This window comes from Pteropus medius, unplaced genomic scaffold (assembly GCF_902729225.1).
Source record: "Pteropus medius unplaced genomic scaffold, Ma_sr-lr_union100, whole genome shotgun sequence".
Taxonomy (NCBI): domain Eukaryota; kingdom Metazoa; phylum Chordata; class Mammalia; order Chiroptera; family Pteropodidae; genus Pteropus; species Pteropus medius.
The window spans coordinates 1,373,534-1,394,416 of record NW_024344377.1 but is presented as its reverse complement, the minus strand read 5'-3'; the positions used below and the strand labels follow the sequence as shown (position 1 = coordinate 1,394,416).

The 20,883-nt window shown below is 57.7% G+C and overlaps 1 protein-coding gene across 1 annotated transcript in view; it reads left to right on the top strand.

Moving 5' to 3' along the window:
• The window catches only part of DMBT1 (deleted in malignant brain tumors 1), a 48,197-nt gene that overhangs the window by 5,649 nt on the left and 21,665 nt on the right, over nucleotides 1–20,883 (top strand). Inside the window, exons 2-10 of the mRNA XM_039870796.1 lie at nucleotides 4,601–4,924; nucleotides 9,014–9,337; nucleotides 10,006–10,056; nucleotides 11,656–11,706; nucleotides 13,662–13,691; nucleotides 14,513–14,563; nucleotides 15,280–15,609; nucleotides 18,977–19,027; nucleotides 20,723–20,773. Of these exons, the coding sequence (XP_039726730.1) occupies nucleotides 4,601–4,924; nucleotides 9,014–9,337; nucleotides 10,006–10,056; nucleotides 11,656–11,706; nucleotides 13,662–13,691; nucleotides 14,513–14,563; nucleotides 15,280–15,609; nucleotides 18,977–19,027; nucleotides 20,723–20,773 (1,263 nt within the window). The remainder of the gene's footprint in view (nucleotides 1–4,600; nucleotides 4,925–9,013; nucleotides 9,338–10,005; nucleotides 10,057–11,655; nucleotides 11,707–13,661; nucleotides 13,692–14,512; nucleotides 14,564–15,279; nucleotides 15,610–18,976; nucleotides 19,028–20,722; nucleotides 20,774–20,883) is intronic.

The following is a 20,883-nucleotide window of genomic DNA, read 5'->3' as shown; positions in this document are numbered from 1 at the left end:
TTGAGTTCAAACACCGACTCGCCGAGGAATCTGTTTCACTGTCCTGTCTTTTCTGGATCCTTGGCTCCTGCGAACGGTTGGGAATCGCACACAGCTCCGGTCCTTGTCCCTCAGAAGGGACGGACAGGCCAGTCTCTGTGCCTCCCTCTAGATTTGGCCCTGACACTGGTGAACAGCGGAGACCCGTGTCACAGTGCTTAGTGCCGCCATCATGCGTGGGGTCCCAGGACCACTGGTGCGAGATTCTCTAGATTTCTGTTTTCTTAACGATCGAGTGAAAAACCCTCAGGATATGGATCAGAAGGAACAGGACATCTGGCACCTAAATAGTTACTTATTAGGGGCTTCTGAGTGGCTATTCCCAGAGCTGACTCTACTCACATCTCAGAGGGGGGTGCATTCACAGGCCCTGGAACCCGCATGGCCAGGGTGACTGGCCTTCTCTTGTTCAGCCCTCCTTTCTGGGCATAGATGACATCCTGTGACTCGAAATGGTAGCGTCGGGGGCCTGGTAAAGACGTGTACTTTGTTACATGTAAACTAGCTGAGCATCCCAGAGCCAGCCTGCTTGTTTTATCTGCTACGCAAAACCCCACGCGCTTTTAGCCCAGGACAAGGCGGGCACAGAAACCCAAGACGAACCACCGCGCCCCCTGGCGGGGTTGCGAGGCGAAGCGCAAGCCGGCGTCCGTGACTACGGGGTTGGCTCCTAACAGCGGAGCCTCTGGTCTGAGATGCGTTTGGTTTCCTTCTAAGTCAGTCGACCCACTGCCCAGAGTACAGGCTATGGTAAGACCTGTTTTTAAAATCTGTGTTCCTGGGGTTTTGCTCACTGGCTGGGTCAGCCAGATCTGCTGCTGCTGCTGTTGCTGGCTGGGTGAGGCGGAGTATAGTCTTGGTCACAGAGCCAGGGTCCCTGTGCCCTTTGGAATGTAGGGGTAGAGAATGAAGGGTCAAGGAGGCAGAGACCCTAGGCCTGTCCCATCTGTCATTCTCCTTCCTTCTCGCTTCCTCTTGGTCATACATTGCATGAGATTAGCTTTAGCTTAGCGTCAGGAGAGACGGGAATGAGGGCAGGTCAGTGCCTCTTCCCACAGTTGCTGACAGCTGTGCTGAAGAGAGCTGACATGTCCCGAGCTCTTGCTAGGTGTCCTGCACAGAATTATGTCTATACGCCAAATGAGAAAATGCATACAAAAGCATCGAAAGTGCTGCCTGGCACAGGTAAGCAGCGTTATTACCCCCATTCTGCAGATGGGGGAGCTGGGGCACAGTGAGGTTAATAGTTACGTCTAAAGTCACGTGGTGGATAAATGGGCAGGGAGAGATTTGAACCTGGGACAGCTTCCTTTGCCTCGTCCCACGATTCTTACTAAATGCACCTGTCTCTCCTCATTCTGTATAGTGGAAACATGTCCCCTTTACAGGGGATCAGTATGTCACGGTCTTTTCTGTGCTCGCTTCGGACAGCAGAGCTGCCATGGCTTTCTGGGCTCTGCTGAGACCAATCCCTGCCCTTGTGGAGCATTCCTTGAGAGCCCTAAAGTGGCCTGGGAGGGGCGTGAGGAACAGCTTTCTGGCGATTGATGTCCAGCTGGGGACAGGCTGAGGCAGGGAGATCGGGAGTCTTCGGCAGTAACCCTTCACAGGAGTGACCGGAGCCAGCCCATAATGCACCGGGGGAGTTGCCTAGAAACATCCAATCGGCTTTTCCTCCCTCTTCCCCTAACGCGCTCCTTACAGCTACCACTTGCCCCCTTATCTGTCATCTCATTCCGACCTTTCTGGTCATTCCCTGACCACACATTTGTCATTAATTCAAACTAACCATTGAAAAGCCACACCCAGGATTCAGCTCCTGCCGTCAGGGTGTTCAGCCGGGTCTTTTAGGACCTGCCGCCTGTTTTCCTGGCATGATCAGTGCAGGTGATTTAGCAGGATCGTGAGGTGCCAGTGACTCCCAGTCAGAGCCATCTTACCTGTGGGAACCGGACTCTCTAAGCCCCTCACAAGCATTTTGAAAGGCAGCTTGAGGCCCGCTCTTGGACACATGCCATTTTGGACTTGATCTTGGTGGAAGTGGACGGTCCACTAAGGCATTTTGAGTAGTGACTTGAACACGTGCACAATTTATAAGGATGAAACTTGGGACAGTCCAGGCGAGTCAGATGAATCCCATGAGCAGGGGAATGGACACAGGCTGGGCACTCCACGAATGCTGGTTGAATGAATGCACACGGATGGATTAAACAGAGGAAGGGCGAGGCCAAGGCCGTAAACTGGGAGTCCCCTGGGGTCGGCTGGGCTCAAGAGAAGAAAGCTCTGCCCTAATGAAATGGCGGTGGGAATGAAGGATAAAACGACCTTGGTGATAAGCTGGATGTAAGAGGTGAAAAGAAGGGCTCAAATACGCACACCCGGTTTCCAACGCAGGGGACGCGGAGCACGTGACGGCGTTGATTCCAGCGGGGGAAGGAGACCACTGAGCACGGGGTGGCGGGGTGTGGGCGGGGTGTGGCCTAGTGTTTGGGGCTGGGCGTGTCAGGACCAATCAGCATCGGAGGGGCGGATTTGGGGTCCTCTCTCTGGAAAGCTCTCAGAGTAGGTGAGAACGTCCTTCAGGAGGAAGAGGTAGCCTGAGTGGAGGGCTGAGAAGAGCAGCGACGTGAGTTCCCGGAGAGGGGAAAACTCGGTGAACGAGACGGGGCCGTGGTCAGAGAACGGAGGGCGGGGAGCGCCGGTGGGAAGCCGGGGGGCTGAGCGTGAAGGCGAGGGCTTTCCGCCCAGTCGATGTAGGTCTGTCCCTGAGGCTGGTGAATGGAGGTGACCGGTGTCAGGGCCGGGTGGAGGTCCTGTACCGAGGCTCCTGGGGCACCGTGTGTGACGACGTCGTCTGCCGGCAGCTCGGCTGTGGCCACGCAGTGCCGGCCCCATGCGGGGCGCGTTTCGGTCAGGGCTCTGAGAATGTTCTCTTGGGCACTGTGTACTGCTCGGGACGGGAGCCCTATCTGTCGAGCTGTCTCCACAGCAGGTGGTACAACTATGAATGTGGACAGCGGGAAGACGCGAGAGTCGTGTGCTCAGGTAGTGCAGACATCACCTCGCCCTGTCACCTGTGCCACTCTCGGGACGGGGGCTCCAGCTGTCCTTAGCATCATGGCACACACACGCAATGCTTCGCGTTTACCTGCTCTACTCACGTCTTGTTTGATGTTGGAGGGCAGGTATTTCTGTCCCTTTTCACAGATAAAGAAATGAAGACTCAGAGAGTGCGGGGGACTTGCCAGAAGTCCTAGAGCTGGGAGGGGTCGGAGGCTGGCTTCGGTCTCCGTCCCGATCCAGAGTTGCTGATACAGTCACACAGGGGACTTGTTTCGATGAGCAGCATCCTGACCCTTCCTGGCCTAGGATGACCAAATACTTTCCTAAGTGGCATTTTCTCCTCCTTTTCAAGGTGGAGGACAAAGGTTGGGGACTTCTGGTCCTTAAAACTTAAATCTATGCCAAAATCAAACTGAGGAGTAACTAATATGTTCTCTTTATTGGGGATTAAATGACAGAAGATATTTACACCCTCAGCGGAAAAGAAAAATTCTCCGCCTTGACCTAGCAAACCCCAGTGCCGCATTCTTTTGCTCACAGAGTGCTGGGGGGTGCTCAAGCACCAAGGGGCCCTTGTCCTGAGGCTACCTGTGTGTCCCCCATAGGGGAGTTTCTAGCTCACTGGTCCATCTTTAGAGCAACCTCTGGTACTTGCCGTGTGGACTGCTGTGTGCACATGCCACCCTGCACAGGGTGTGACCCTGATAATCCAACCTCCACATGAGAAAGGCTCCCCCAAGGGCGTCCAAGCAGTCACTTTGGAGCAGGTATATTTCGGCATCCAGGGATGCATCTTTAGAATGGCCTTTCTTTCTAATTGGGACCACCTTTTCAGGAATATCTCGGTGATGTGTACATCTGTCATTTGACGATATGTTTGAGCCATGGAAATCAGCAGCTGGTACTTGAAATCCCATCTTGTGAGTGGGGGGAGGAGTGGTTAATTAACGGGGTGATTTTCTGGATGGAGACTCTGAAAGTAGAGGAGGTGGGGGGTGGTGACAGGAGGGAAGGGTGTCCCCTGCAGCATCCCAGCACTGAATGAGGGCCAGCAAAGCAACAGGGAGATGAGTTCTGTTTTACAAGGAGGAAACATAGCCTCCACAGCCCCAGTGCTGGGGCTGCCTCGGTGGGGACCGGGCAGCTGTCTCTGCTGGTATACCGCAACCGGTGCCCAGGCTGATCCCAGGAGCCACTGTGATGCAGGCTGGCGGCTTCCCTTCTTCGCGCCTGCATCCCAAGTCCAAGCTCAGGAGATGGATTGCTAGGCATTGTGGGAAACCAATTAGAAAACACACAACGCTCCGCCCACATCCGAGGGTGCTTTAAAGCAGCCTTGAGGGAAAGAAATGATGGGCAGGCTTCCTTGAGTCCTACTGCTGGGGAACATGAACCTCAACCCAGAAGTTTTGGTCCCTAAGGAATTCTGAACCTGATTCAATCCAAGGCCTCTTTATTCAGGACAGAAGAGAGATTGAATTTTCATGTCTTTTTTTAGGATCCAGTTCCGATTTTTCCCTGAGGCTGGTGAATGGAGGTGACTGGTGTCAGGGCCGAGTGGAGGTCCTGTACCAAGGCTCCTGGGGCACCGTGTGTGACGACGACTGGGACACCAATGACGCCAACGTGGTGTGCAGGCAGCTGGGCTGTGGCTGGGCCAGGTCGGCCCCAGGAAATGCGCGGTTTGGTCAGGGCTCGGGGTCGATTGTCCTGGATGACGTGCGCTGCTCAGGACACGAGTCCTACCTGTGGAACTGCCCGCACAGAGGCTGGAACTCACACAACTGTAACCATGGGGAGGACGCCGGCGTCATCTGCTCAGGTGAGCCCCTAAGATATCCCGTTTATTTATTCGTCGGGTAGGTTTTCTCATGGTGTTGTTTGCAGTAAATTTTTGTTCCATCTCAAAGCCTTTTTCATTCTCTTGTTTTTTTGAACTTTCTTTCGCTCTCAGCCTAGATCAGTGTTCGTTTATTTTCGTGCCTGGTTTGGTGATGGTGAATTAGGGCTCTGGTCAAAACTGAAATTAAGACCCAAGCCGTTGCCCTCTGCTGCGACAGCGCAAGGCCGATGACATAGAAAAGGCTTCGAGGAGGCCTCTGAGCCGAGGCGCATGGCCTGGCATTACAGCTATGTCGCGAGTTCCCTTAGAGTCTCGTGTCCAGAGTCCTTTACTGTAACTCTGTGCAGAGAACCTTGTGAACTCCGCGCACCAGGTCTCTATGCGAAGCAGCGAGGACTGCCCAGCAGGGTCCCTTGGCTGTCTATGCTGGGCTTGAACATCGCACGTGGGACTTTGTCCTGGAGCTGGGCTCCTCAGTCCTGCTGCCTGAGTGAAATGCTGCAAGTTTCAAGATCGAAAACTGGCCTTGAGTCACTCAGTCACTACGTCTGGACACAGGGCTGGTCCCCACCTGGACAGTGGAAGTCATGGGTGGGGTCTTCATGGAGTCTGACGAGGAACATCTTTCCAGGGGCTGGATCTCAAATGCCTCTGTGTCTCAGTGACAGGCACAAGCTCGACCGAATGCCTAATCTCCTCAGTGTTCTTCCACTTTTGCCTCTGGTGTGCCATCTTCTGTGCTGTGTGTCTGATCTGACCTTCTCTCTGTCACAGCTGCCAGACCCCAATCCAGGGCCCTGGTGAATCCTCCCACCTCTGACTCCTGCATGTCTCCTCACTCCCTGCTCAGCACCACGAACCCCTCCCCCCCCAGTAGCTCCAGAAAGGGACCGGGAGTGTTCTGCCTCCCAGTTTCTTCCCTTATCTCTCTAGAGCAAGGAGCTGGTTCTGGTGGAGCCCACAACATATTGAGCTCCAGCCCAGCTCAGGGGAAGAAGAGCATTCTGGTCCCACATTTTCACCTACTGCTTTGATGAAGGAGGAGACTCTGCCCTGTGGCCATGTGTGCTGCTTTGTCCACGTGACCTTAGAACAGAGATTTTTTTCATTGTGTCTACTTTAGGCAGAGCCTAAGGGATGATTTTAGCAAAAACACATTTTACAACGAAGCATGGTAATTGTTTTTGCAGATTGCAGAACGTCATGGCCGTTATTGTTGACATTTGGGCATGATTTGGGCTCACTGTGGGCTCTCAGAAAAGGTTTCATTCTCCCCAAGCCCACATAGCTCCTCAGACCCCACGGTCCCTGACCACTGCCAGGGTGCGTAGACCCAACCCTGATGCTATTTCCTGCTTTCTAAACCTGTGGTGTTTTCTCTCCAGTTTGCTGGCACACAGCATGTCCTTCCTATGGTAAGCATCCTTTGGAGCTGGCCAAAGCATCAGCGTCGGCGCGGGAGTCAGCAGCCGTGCTGAAGTTCTTTAAACCTGGGTTAAACCTCCACGCTCATCACCTCATCCGATGGGGAGGGTTCCCTGTATCCTCCACAATCATGGATTCCCTTCGCCTACCAGTGAGGGGCTGTTATAGTCAGGACGCTTTGTGTGCAGGTGACAGGATCCCAACTCAAACTCTCTGAAGCTAGACGAGAACTCCACGGCTCACAGGTTGAAAGCATTCAGGGGTAGGTCTAGCTTGGGGTATGGCTGGATCCAGAAGTTTCAATCTGCTCTTTGCTCATCTCCACTTCTTTGTGTGTGTATAGGGCTTCACGATCAGCTTGCTTTCTGCACTTGGCGAGTGTTACTAGCCCTAGTCTACGTTCCACCACGAGAAAGACCGTGTGTCCAGCGTCTCCGGCTGACGAGCCCCGGGAGGACTCTGAGCGGCTCACTTGACAATAGCGCCGTCTCCCGAACCGTCTCCCTGTGCTCTGATGGCCTAGTCAGGGTCTCGTGCCCATGTTCACATTTGCCCGGGGACAGGGAGAGGACATGGCACCGGCCCTCCTGGGGCCTCATGGGATGTGGTTTTGGTTGTCGTCTTTTCATAGGAAGGAGGGTTTCCGTTTCCATACAAATCAGGGCGGGAGAGGGGGTGTTGAGACACACAGAACGCACTCTCGATGGGAGCTTGTCTTCCCCCAGTACTCTCTGCCGGACGCCGGCTGTCCCTCCCTCAGTCCCCGGTCAGAGGGCAGGGACCAGCCTCTCCCTGGGGTGTCAGGCCACCTCCGCGCTCTGCTCTCCAGCTGGCCTCCATCTCAGGGTCAGTGTCTGAGTCGTGCCTGTGCAGGGTCCGCGGAGGAACTCAGAGGCCCCCGGTGCCCTTTAGCCTGGTCCCGCTCCTTTCTCGGGCACAGCAGATGTCACTGCTCATTGTCGCTACAGCCCTGGAGTAAGACGGGGATCCTGGACCAGAGTCAGGACTGGGGAAAAAGGCCAAATAGTTTTGCTCATCCGTCCTTTCGGTCTCTGGGCTTTCCACGGCCGTGAAATTTATGGGTTAAAGTGTGCAGTGCAGTGGGTCTGGCATAGTTACACCTTGTACGACCATCGTCACGATCTGGTTCCCGATTTTTCGTCATTCCCAGTGCAAAGCCCATCCCCATTAACCAGCCCACCCCAGTCTTTTCCCTCCCAAATCAGGATCTGCTGTTGCTCTCTACGGTGGTGTCTATTCTGGATATTTCATTTCAATGGAATCAAACAATATGGGCCATATTGTGACCAGCTTCTTTCACTTAACAGAACCTTTCAAAGTTCATGCATGTCGTAGCGTGTATCAGGACTCCCTTTGTATGCCTGAATAATCTTTCAAGGATGAGTAGACCACCTGTTATATATTCATTCATCTGTTGATGGATGTTTGGGTCGTTTCTACTTTTTGGCTATTGTGAGTAGTACTACTGCACATTTTCGTGTATAATTTGTTTTTTCTTTAATAGCCGTTTTTGATTCTTTTGGGTGTATATTTCCGAGCAGAATTGCTGGGTCATATGATAATTCTGTATTGAACTCTTTGTGGAAACAGTGAACGGTGTATCAGAGGGACCACAGCGTGTAGGTTGCCACCAGCAGTGGATGAGGGTTCTGATTTCCCTACATCCTCACCAACACGTGTGATTACGTGCCTTTTCCTTATGCTCATCCTCGCAGGTGTGAGATAGAACCACTCACCGTGGTTCTCATTTGCATCTCCCTAACAAATGATGACCTTGGGGAGCTTTTCGTGTGCTTGCTGCCCATGCGTGTACGTTATTTGGAGAACAGGGTCCTCATTATATAGATGCCCACTCTGAAGACCAGAGACCCCAGAGCACGGTCAGTGCCTGAGCCCAGCTCACAGGCTCGCGGGGGCGTAATCCTGGAGAGACTGAGAGGTCACTAAGCCTAGTCCATGGGTGTCACTGGCAAATGAGCTTCCCCCAACTCTGTCATTTTTCTTGATTTCTGCTGCTCACAGTATGCACAGCTAAGTGTCAGAGACAGTTAACCCTGGTATCGTCATGATATTCAGTGGGTTCGCGGTTTGTAAAGATTCTGGCAAACTTTGGGTTTGATAGTGACTTGAGTAGGGCCTCAGTGGAAACAGAACCTTCAGCATAAGCTTCAGGCCGAGCTGGTTGGGGCTTCTATGTATGGATGAATCAGCTAAAGATGGAGTCTCCACAGCCCCAGTGCTGGGGCTGCCTTGGTGGGGACCAGGAAGCTGTCTCTGCTGGTATACCGCAACCGGTGCCCAGGCTGATCCCAGGAGCCACTGAGATGCAGGCTGGTGGCTTCCCTTCTTGGCGCCTGCATCCCAAGTCCAAGCTCAGGAGATGGATTGCTAGGCATTGTGGGAAACCAATTAGAAAGCACACAACGCTTCGCCCACATCCGAGGGTGCTTTAAAGCAGCCTTGAGGGAAAGAAATGATGGGCAGGCTTCCTTGAGTCCTACTGCTGGGGAACATGAACCTCAACCCAGAAGTGTCATCCATGTAGGAACTGTGAATCTCACTCAACTCAGGGTCTCTTTATTCAGGACAGAAGAGAGATTGAATTTTCATGTCTTTTTTCAGGACCCACTTCTAGTTTTGCCCTGAGGTTGGTGAATGGAGGTGACCGGTGTCAGGGCCGAGTGGAGGTCCTATACCAAGGCTCCTGGGGCACCGTGTGTGACGACTTGTGGGACACCAATGACGCCAACGTGGTGTGCAGGCAGCTGGGTTGTGGCTGGGCCAGGTCGGCCCCAGGAAATGCGCGGTTTGGTCAGGGCTCAGGGTCGATTGTCCTGGACGACGTGCGCTGCTCAGGACAGGAGTCCTACCTGTGGAGCTGCCCGCACCGAGGCTGGAACTCACACAACTGTAACCATGGAGAGGATGCCGGCGTCATCTGCTCAGGTGGGCCACCAGGATGGCTTGGTCCCCTTCTGACATAGTAGGGCATAGTGACATTGTCCCGAGTTAGGGGCCCTAGGTCCGAGCAGCAGCTCCTTGTGCCAGGAACGAGGCCCAATCTTAGGTCGCACTGAATCTTGTGGGACGGTGGACATTGTAAGCCCTCACCTTCTACTGCCCGGATATCGAACTAGAGGGCCACTGTGCCTACCTCACTGCTTACGAGCCCCTGATACTCTGCACGGTCACATGGGCACCCTGAGTGAGGAAAATAGTGGCCTGGGGGATGGCTGGCCATAAAAGATTGAAGTCCCCTCAGCATGTGATGGGCTGCAGGCCCCACCACCATGGCCCCTGACGCCTTCCGTCCAAGCTGCAGGGTCTGGGCAAAGGCCTCAGACCTGCCAGGGAGCATGAGGCTCAGCGAGGGACGTAGAACAGGTTTTCTAGCAGCGACGCGAACGTGCCAGGCGTGGAGGTGAGCGGGGAGCAGGTTGCCGTCCTGCAGGGCCTGCCTCCCAGACGCCCTCGCTGAGCGAGGACTTGAGCACGACACACAGGTCGCGAGCGGCAGGTGCACATGTGGGATCGTCACGGTGTCTGCCAACGTTTTCCTCGAGGACTCTTTCACTGATGCCTAACGCTGGCTTTGTCTCTCGTGCTATTTGCAGATTCTTGGTTTATCCCAGCCACACCTGAAACGTCACCACTAGGGACAACAGGTGGGTAATTTGACTCACCTCCCAGGAGCTCTCTCTGCTTATGAGAACAGGCAGGGTTTGAGCGTGTGGGCAGAGGCCTCTGCGGTTGTCCTTCCTTCTCCTAGGCCCTGGGCCAGGGGTCAGAGGGAAGGGTCTTTGAAGACAGGTTGAGCATCGCACATAGCAGGCAGTGACCTCCCTGTGACGGGCCCCTGGGCATGGGTTCAGCAGGGATCCCCGTCCACTGCTCGGGACAAGACCCACAACCAGGCACGTCCTGCTGGGACCTCGCTCCTGTCTCAGGCCAACGCACCTGGCAGGGAACAGGGTGTGAAGTGTCTGTCGTGTAGCTGTCTGGCCACGTCCCCGTCCCCTCCTGGAGCTCAGCCAGAGTCCACCAGGATGAAGCGGGAGTCACTGAGCTGCACTAGCGGGGACAGTGTCGGCCTGGCCTGGAGCTGTGGGCTGCACCCTGGCTGTGCCCCGTGTGGTGGGGGGCTGTCCGGCTCACCTCCCCCGGGGTCATGGGGTGCATCCCAACACTGCAGCATCCTCACACCTGGACAGCAGGGACGCGTGAGCCTCTTTCCTTGAGATGATGATTGACCTGTGGGCATGGCCACAACCGGCTTCCTGGCCAGGGCATCATGGCCGTGAGGCTGGGCCCTAGGCCGGGATAGGCCTTTGGTCAGAGAGTCCAATAAAGACAGGCAGGTGAATGGAGGTGACAGGTTTCAGGGCCGTGGAGGTCCTGTACCGAGGCTCCTGGGACAGCGTGTGTGATGATGCGTGGGACACCAGTGATGCCGACGTGGTGTGCAGGCAGCTGGGCGGTGGCTGGGTCACGTGAGCCGTGGGAAGTGCAGGGTTCGGTCAGGACTCATCGCTGAGTGTCCTGGACGACGTGCGCTGCTCAGGGCACGAGTCCTACCTGTGGAGCTGCCCGCACGGAGGCTGGAACTCACACAGCTGTAACCACAGGGAGTAGCTGGTGTCATCTGCTCGGGTGAGACACCAGGAGGGCCGGGCCGCTTCTGGGGACATAGCGCTGAGAACAGACCCATTTCCTACTCCAAGAACCTCAGTTAATTGGAGGTCGCTCTGAGTCTATTGGCCCCAAGCCCCCATGTCAAGTGCTCTAGTTGAAAACACAGTCAGGTTAGTACGTGTCCCCGGCATCGTCCAGGTGTTGCTCCAGTTCGTCTGGGAGAAGACAGTGGCGCCCGTGTTCATACGCGGGTTCAGCTCCCTGACAGCAGTGGGGAGACGTTTCCTGGGCCTCAGTAATGTGAGCTCAGCCCCTACCCTGGAGTCCCCTGGAGGAAACCCCTTGGCGCAGAGTCTGGGCAAATCTCTCAGACATGCCAGGGGCCGCGAGGCCCAGCGAGGGAGGTAGAACAGGTTTTCCAGCAGCGACGCGAACGTGCCAGGTGTCGAGGTGAGCAGGGAGCAGGTGGCCGTCCCTCAGGGCCTGCCTCCCAGACGCCCTTGCTGAGTGGGACACACAGGTCGCGAGCGGCAGGGTGCACATGTGGGATCGTCACGGTGTCCGCCAACGTTTTCCTCGATGACTCTTTCGCTGATGCCTAACGCTGGCTTTGTCTCTCATGCTACTTGCAGAATCCTGGGTCACCACATTAACAAATGACACGACACCACCAGGGACAACAGGTGGGTAATTTCACTCACCTCCCAGGGGCCCTCTCTGCATCTGAGAACAGGCAGGGTTTGAGCATGTGGGCATGGCGATCTGGGGGTGTCCTTCCTTTTCGAGGGCCCTGGGCTAGGGTCAGAGGAAGCGTCTCAGAAGACAGGTGTGCATCGCACATAGAGGACTGAGTACCTCCCTGTGACGGGCCCCTGGGCATGGGCTCAGCAGGGATCCCCGTCCTCTGATCGGGACCAGACCCGCAACCAGGCACGTCCTGCTGGGACCTCGCTCCTGTCTCAGGCCAGCGCACCTGGCAGGGAACAGGGTGTGAAAGTGTCTGTCGCATAGCTGTCTGGCCACATCCCCGTCCCCTCCTGGAGCTCAGCCAGAGCCCACCAGGATGAAGCGGGAGCCGCCGAGCTGCACTAGTGGGGACGGAGTTGGCCTGGCTAGAGCTGTGGGCTGCACCCTGACTGTACCCGTGTGGTGGGGGGCTGTTCTGCTCACATCCCCCGGGGTCACGGGGTGGTTCCCGACATTGCAGCGTCCTCAGACCTGTACAGCAGGGTCGTGTGAGCTCCTTTCCCTGAGATGACGATTGACCTGTGGGCATGGCCACGGCTGGCTTCCTGGCCAGAGCATCATGGCCGTGAGGCAGGGCTCTGGGTCCGGGACAGGCCTCCGGTCTGTGAGTCTAGGACAGACAGGCAGGAGGTGTCCTTGCGCCCCCTCTAGATGTCGGGATGGAATCACCTTTGTTCCTGAATCTGGCGAACAGAGGTGACCGGTGTCACGGTGGGTGGAAGTCTTGTACCGAGGGGACACTGTGTGTGACAACTTGTGGGACACCAGCAACACCAACGTGGTGTGCAGGCATTTGGGCTGTAGTTGGATCATGTCATCCCTGAAGGTGTACGGTTCGGTCAGGGCTCTGGGCTAATTGTCCTGGACGACGTGAGCTGCTCAGGGCGTGAGTCCCTGCTGTGGCGCTGCCCATACAGAGACTCGAAGTCACACTACTGTAACCACGGGATGAGGCTCGTATCATATGCTCAGGTTGGCCACCAAGATGGCTGGGACCCTTCTAGGGACATAGTGGTGAGAACAGACCCACTTCCCACTCCGAGAACCTCAGTTAATTGGAGGGCATTCCGGGTCTGCAGGCCCCAAGCCCCATGTCACGTGCTCTAGTTAAAAATTCAACCTGGGTTGGTGTCTCGGGCATCGTCCAGGTGTTGCTCCAGTTCGTCTGGGAGAAGACAGTGGCGCCCGTGTTCATACGCGGGTTCAGCTCCCTGACAGCAGTGGGGAGACTTTTCCTGGACCTCAGTAATGTGAGCTCAGCTCCTACCCTGGAGTCCCCTGGGGGACCACCCTTGGCGCAGCCTCATTTGGGGGGTGCGTGGCTGGGGTGGTCCATACCGTCCCTCTGTGATGACCGCGTGACCTGGCCTCTCCCGGCGGCTGCCTGGGAGGAAAAGGTGCCAGCGCGAAGGGTTCATGGATGAAATACCGTGACGGTGGTAGGGAGAGCAGTACCGTGGGACATGACAAGTGACCGGGAAGGCAGAGCTCCCGGCTCGTCAGGACCTCGGGGATGAGGCGAGTGGCTCGGGGAACAGAGAGGAGACTGTTACGAAGCATCGATATCATCGGACCTCGAGGTAACACGGCGTCGCCAGTGACCTGTTCTTGAGGACCCAAAATTGCTCCCTTTCTGGGTGTCAACGCAAAGGCTTGCTGGCCTGTCCCAGGAGGATGCTGGCATTCCTAGTCTGGAAACTCAGCTGTGAGACACGGCGAGGCAGGCAATGGCAGTGGCCAGGGGACTGGGAGGTGCTGGGCAGCAGTGGCCGAGCCCGTGCAGAGGGCGCGTGCGGGTGCTCAGCTCGGTGTGTCAGGGCCGAGTGTCTTCGAGCCAGTTCTGGGGAGACACCGTGTGCCCCGAGTCTGACTCTTCTTGTCTTCCTTGCAGCCGGTCTGACTCCGTACACATCCGTGTCAGGTGAGTGCCCAGCATCCTCACTCGTGAGGTCCCTTCACTCTGTCCTTCCTCAGCACCGGAGGTGAACCGCGGCTCCGGGAAGCTCCCGCCGGGCACATGCTGTTTCCCCCTTGTCACCCATTCTCCCAGTAGAGCTTGCGATCTGGGAGGCTTCAGCAGACTCCCATCTGTCCATCTGCGGCTGAGATTCAGCCAATAGTGACACCGTCCCGAGAGAGAGAGGCCCCAGGTCTGAGAAACGGCCTCATGTGTCAGGAACGGGGTCCGGTCAGAGACCCCGCTGACCAGAATATTGTGGGGCGGGGACATCGTGAGCCCTCACCTTCTCCTGCTTGGAGTCGCACTGGGGAATACTGTGCCTCCTCGGCAGCTGCCAGCAGCGGAGATTCTGTTCGGTCACGTGGGCACCATGAGTGGCGGAGACCGTGCCCAGGGGGATGGCTGGCATTTAGTGATAGTGGTCCCTCAGCACGTGATGGGCTGCAGGTCCCACCACCACGGCCCCTGACGCCTTCCGTCCAAGCTGCAGGGTCTGGGCCATGCCCTCCGACCTGCCAGGGAGCGCGAGGCCCAGCGAGGGAGGTAGAACAGGTTTTCTGGCAGCGACGCGAACGTGCCAGGCGTCGAGGAGGGCAGCGAGCCTGTTGCCATCCCGCAGGGCCTGCCTCCCAGACGCCCTCGCTGAGCGGGGCCTTGAGCATGACACACAGGTAGTGAGCGGCAGGTGCACATGTGGGATCGTCACGGTGCTTGTCAATGTTTTCCTCGAGGACTCTTTCACTGATGCCTAACGCTGGCTTTGTCTCTCGTGCTACTTGCAGAATCCTGGGTCGCCACATCCACACCTGAAACGTCACCACCAGGGACAGCAGGTGGGTAATTTGATCCACTCTCCCAGGGGCTCTCTCTGTTTCTGAGAACAGGCACGGTTGGAGCGTGCGGGCAGAGACCTTTGGGGTTGTCCTTCCTTATCCTGGGCCCTGTCTAGGGGTCAGAGGAAGGGTCTATGAAGACAGGTGAGCATCGCATATGTAGGGCTGTGACCACCCTGTGACGGGCCCCTGGGCATGGGCTCAGCAGGGATCCCCGTCCACTGTTCGGAACAAGACCCGCAACGAGGCATGTCCTGCTGGGACCTCGCTCCTGTCTCAGGCCAACGCACCTGGCAGGGAACAGGGCGTGAAAGTGTCCGTCGCGTAGCTGTCTGGCCACATTCCTGTCCCTTCCTGGAGCTCAGCCAGAGCCCACCAGGATGAAGCGGGAGCCACAGAGCTGCACTAGTGGGGACAGTGTTGGCCTGGCCTGGAGCTGTGGGCTGCACCCTGACTGTGCCCCGTGTGGTGGGGGTCTGTCCTGCTCACCTCCCCCGGGGTCGTGGGGTGCATCCTGTAACTGCAGCGTCCTCAGACCTGGACAACAGGGACATGTAGCTTTTTTATCTGAAATGGTGACTGAAATGTGGGCATGGACATGGCCGGCTTCGTGGCCAGGGCATCGTGGCTGTGAGTCAGGGTCCTGGGTCCAGGACGAGACTTGGATCTGTGTGTCCAAGACAGACAGGCAGGTGTTGTCCTTGTGCCCCCTCTAGACGTCGGGTCAGAATCACCTTTGTCCCTGAGGCTGGTGAACGGAGGTGACCGGTGTCAGGGCCGGGTGGAGGTCCTGTACCGAGGCTCCTGGGGCACCGTGTGTGACGACGACTGGGACACCAACGATGCCAACGTGGTGTGCAGGCAGCTGGGCTGTGGCTGGGCCAGGTCGGCCCCAGGAAGTGCGCGGTTTGGTCAGGGCTCAGGGCCGATTGTCCTGGACGACGTGCGCTGCTCAGGACAGGAGTCCTACCTGTGGAGCTGCCCGCACCGAGGCTGGAACTCACACAACTGTAACCACTGGGAGGATGCCGGTGTCATCTGCTCAGGTGAGCCCTCACTTTCTCCTACCTGGACGTCTGACCAAGGGGATACTGAGTGTCCCTCACCGCCTGCCAGCCGCTGAGATTCAGTTCGGTCACATGGGCACCCTGAGGGGCGGAGACCGTGCCCACAGGGATGACGGGATTGTGGTCCCCTCGTCACGTGATATGCTGCAGTCCCCATCACCATGGCTCTTGATGCCTTCCGTCCAAGCTGCAGAGTCTGGGCAAAGCCCTCTGACCTGCCAGGGGGCACGAGACCCAGCGAGGGAGGTAGAACAGATTTTCTAGCAGCGACGCGAACGTGCCAGGCGTCGAGGTGAGCGGGGAGCGAGTTGCCGTCCCGCAGGGCCTGCCTCCCAGATGCCCTCGCTGAGCGGGGCCTTGAAAACGACACACAGGTCGCGGGCGGCAGATGCACATGTGGGATCGTCACGGTGCTCGTCAATGTTTTCCTCGAGGACTCTTTCACTGATGCCTAACGCTGGCTTTGTCTCTCGTGCTACTTGCAGAATCCTGGGTCACCACATCCACACCTGAAACGTCACCACCAGGGACAACAGGTGGGTAATTTGATCCACACTCCCAGGGGCTCTCTCTGTTTCTGAGAACAGGCAGTGTTTGAGCGCGTGGTCAGGGAGCTCTGCGATTGTCCTTCCTTCTCCTGAACCCTGGGCCAGGAGTCAGACGAATGGTCTCTGATGACAGGAGAGTATGACGCATAGCGAGCTGTGAACCTCCCTGGGATGGGCTCCTGGGCATGGGCTCAGCAGGGATCCCCGTCCACTGTTCGGAACAAGACCCGCAACCAGTCACGTCCTGCCGGGACCTCGCTCGTCTCAGGCCAGCGCACCTGGCTGGGAACAGGGCGTGAAAGTGTCTGTCGCGTAGCTGTCTGGCCACATCCCCGTCCCCTCCTGGAGCTCAGCCAGAGCCCTCCGGGATGATCGGGAGCCGCCGAGCTGCACTAGTGGAGACGGTCTTGGCCTGGCCTGTGGCTATGGGTTCCACCCTGGCTGTGCCCCGTGTGGTGGGGGTGGCTGTCCTGCTCACATCCCCCGGGGTCACGGGGTGGTTCCCGACATTGCAGCGTCCTCAGACCTGGACAACAGGGACGTGTGAGCTCCTTTCCCCGAGATGACGATTGACCTGTGGGCATGGCCACGGCCGGCTTCCTAGCCAGAGCATCATGGCCGTGAGGCAGGGCTCTGGGTCCGGGACAGGCCTCCAGTCTGTGAGTCTAGGACAGACAGGCAGGAGGTGTCCTTGCACCCCCTCTAGATGTCGGGATGGAATCACCTTTGTTCCTGAATCTGGCGAACAGAGGTGACCGGTGTCACGGTGGGTGGAAGTCTTGTACCGAGGGGACACTGTGTGTGACAACTTGTGGGACACCAGCGACACCAACGTGGTGTGCAGGCATTTGGGCTGTAGTTGGATCATGTCATCCCTGAAGGTGTGGGGTTCGGTCAGGGCTCTGGGCTGATTGTCCTGGACGACGTGAGCTGCTCAGGGCATGAGTCCTTGCTGTGGAGCCGCCCATACAGAGACTCGAAGTCACACTACTGTAACCACGGGATGAGGCTCATATCATATGCTCAGGTTGGCCACCAAGATGGCTGGGACCCTTCTAGGGACATAGTGGTGAGAACAGACCCACTTCCCACTACAAGAACCTCAGTTAATTGGAGGGCATTCCGGGTCTGCAGGCCCCAAGCCCCATGTCACGTGCTCTAGTTAAAAATTCAACCTGGGTTGGTGTCCCGGTCATCGTCCAGGTGTTGCTCCAGTTCTTCTGGGAGAAGACAGTGGCGCCCGTGTTCATACGCGGGTTCAGCTCCCTGACAGCAGTGGGGAGACTTTTCCTGGGCCTCAGTAATGTGAGCTCAGCTCCCACCCTGGAGTCCTCTGGGGGACCACCCTTGGCGTAGCCTCATTTGGGGGGTGCGTGGCTGGGGTGGTCCATACTGTCCCTCTGTGATGACCGCATGACCTGGACTCTCCCGGCGGCCGCCTGGGAGGAAAAGGTGCCAGCGCGAAGGGTTCATGGATGAAATACCGTGACGGTGGTAGGGAGAGCAGTACCGTGGGACATGACAAGTGACCGGGAAGGCAGAGCTCCCGGCTCGTCAGGACCTCGGGGATGGGGTGAATGGCTCGGTGGGCAGACAGGAGACTGTTACGAAACATCGATCTCATCGGACCTCGAGGTAACACGGCGTCGCCAGTGACCTGTTCTTGAGGACCCAAAATTGCTCCCTTCCTGGGTGTCAACGCAAAGTCTTGCTGGCCTGTCCCAGGAGGATGCTGGCGTTCCTAGTCTGGAAACTCAGCTGTGAGACACGGCGAGGCAGGCAATGGCAGTGGCCAGGGGACTGGGAGGTGCTGGGCAGCAGTGGCCGAGCCCTTGCAGAGGGCGCGTGCGGGGGCTCAGCTCGGTGTGTCAGGGCCGAGTGTCTTCGAGCCAGTTCTGGGGAGACACCGTGTGCCCCGAGTCTGACTCTTCTTGTCTTCCTCGCAGCCGGTCTGACTCCGTACACATCCGGGTCAGGTGAGTGCCCAGCATCCTCACTCGTGAGGTCCCTTCACTCTGTCCTTCCTCAGCACCAGAGGTGAACCGCGGCTCCGGGAAGCTCCCGCCGGGCACATGCTGTTTCCCCTTTGTCACCCATTCTCCCAGTAGAGCTTGCGATCTGGACGTGGGCTTCAGCAGACTCCCATCTGTCCATCTGCGGCTGAGATTCAGCCAATAGTGACACCGTCCCGAGAGAGAGAGGCCCCAGGTCTGAGAAACGGCCTCATGTGTCAGGAACGGGGTCCGGTCAGAGACCCCGCTGACCAGAATATTGTGGGGCGGGGACATCGTGAGCCCTCACCTTCTCCTGCTTGGAGTCGCACTGGGGGATACTGTGCCTCCTCGGCAGCTGCCAGCAGCGGAGATTCTGTTCGGTCACGTGGGCACCATGAGTGGCGGAGACCGTGCCCAGGGGGATGGCTGGCAATTAGTGATCGTGGTCCCTCAGCACGTGATGGGCTGCAGGTCCCACCACCACGGCCCCTGACGCCTTCCGTCCAAGCTGCAGGGTCTGGGCCATGCCCTCCGACCCGCCAGGGAGCATGAGGCCCAGCAGGGAGGTAGAACAGGTTTACAAGCAGCGACGCGAACGTGCCAGGCGTCGAGGTGAGCAGGGAGCGGGTTGCCGTCCCGCAGGGCCTGCCTCCCAGACGCCCTCGCTGAGCGGGGCCTTGAGCACGACACACAGGTCTCGAGTGACAGGTGCACATGTGGGATCATCATGGTGCCCGTCAACGTTTTCACTGAGGACTTCTTTCAGTTATATAATGCTGGATCTGTCTCTCGTGCTACTTACAGAATCCTGGGTCGCCACATCCACACCTGAAACGTCACCACCAGGGACAACAGGTGGGTAATTTGATCCACTCTCCCAGGGGCTCTCTCTGCTTCTGAGAACAGGCAGGGTCTGAGCGTGCGGTCAGAGCTCTTTGGGGTTGTCCTTCTTTCTCCTAGGCCCTGGGCTAGGGGTTGGAGGAAGGGTTTCTGAAGACAGGTGAGCATCGCACATATAGGGCTGTGACCGCTCTGTGACGTGACCCTGGGCAAGGGCTCAGCAGGGATCCCCGTCCACTGTTCAGGGCAAGACCCGCAACCTGGCATGTTCTGCTGGGACCTCGCTCCCGTCTCAGGCCTGGGAACAGGATTTAACAGTGTCTGTTGTGTAGCTGTCTGGCCACATCCCTGTCCCCTCCTGGAGCTCAGCCAGAGCCCACCAGGACGAAGCAGGAGCCACCGAGCTGCACTAGCGGGGACGGTCAGCCTGGCCTGTGGCTGTGGGCTGCATCCTGGCTGTGCCCCGTGTGGTGGGGGTGGCTGTCCCGCTCACCTTCCCTGGGGTCACGGGGCGCTTCCCGACAGCGCAGCATCCTCAGATCGGACAGCAGGGACGTGCGAGCTTCTTTCCCTGAGATGACGATTGACCTGTGGGCATGGCCACGGCCGGCTTCCTGGCCAGGGCATTGTGGCTGTGAGGCAGGGCCCTGGGTCTGGGACAGGCCTTGGGTCTGTGAGTCCAAGACACAGGCAGGAGGTGTCCTTGTGCCCCCACTAGACGTTGGGATAGAATCACCTTTGTTCCTGAGGCTGGTGAACGGAGGTGACCGGTGTCAGGGCCGGGTGGAATCCTGTACCAAGCCTCCTAGGACACCGTGTGTGACGATGTATGGGACAGCAGTGACGCCCACATGGTGTGCAGGCAGCTGGGTTGTGTCTGGGCCTGGTCGGTCCCAGGAAGTGCTGGGTTCGGTCAGGACTTAGGGCCGATTGTCCTGGACGACTCGTGCTGCTCAGGACATGAGTCCCACCTGTGGAGCTGCCCGCACGGAGGCTGGAACTCACACAACTGTTACCACGGGGAGGACGCCGGCAATCTGCTTGGGTGGGCCACCAAGATGTCCGGTCCCCCTTCTGGGCACATGGTGACACCATCTCAAGAGAGAGGGGCCCGAGGTCTGAGAAGCCAGCTCGAGTGCCAGGAACTGGGTCCAGTCCTAGTCTGCGCTGACCGGAATATTGTGGGAGGGTGGATGTCGTAAGCCCTCACCTTCTCCTGCTTGGACGTCAGCTTGGGGATATTGTGCCTCCATCACCGCCTGCCAGCGCTGAGATTCAGTTTGGTCACATGGGCACCCTGAGTGGAGGATACTGTGCCCAGGGGGATGGCAGGCAATTAGTGATCACAGTTGCCTAGGCAGCTGATGGGGCGTAGGTCCCAACACCACGGCCCCCGACTCCATCTGTCCAAGCTGCAGGGTCTGGGCAAAGCCCTCAGACCTGCCAGGGAGCGCAAGGCCCAGCGAGGGAGGTAGAACAGGTTTTCTAGCAGCGACGCGAACGTGCCAGGCGTCGAGGAGGGCAGCGAGCCGGTTGCCGTCCCGCAGGGCCTGCCTCCCAGACGCCCTCGCTGAGCGGAGCCTTGAGCAGGACACACAGGTCGCAAGCGGCAGGTGCACATGTGGGGTCATCACGGTGCTCGTCAATGTTTTCCTCGAGGACTCTTTCACTGATGCCTAACGCTGGCTTTGTCTCTCGTGCTACTTGCAGAATCCTGGGTCACCACATCCACACCTGAAACGTCACCACCAGGGACAACAGGTGGGTAATTTGATCCACTCTCCCAGGGGCTCTCTCTGCTTCTGAGAACAGGCAGTGTTTGAGCGCGTGGTCAGGGAGCTCTGCGATTGTCCTTCCTTCTCCTGAGCCCT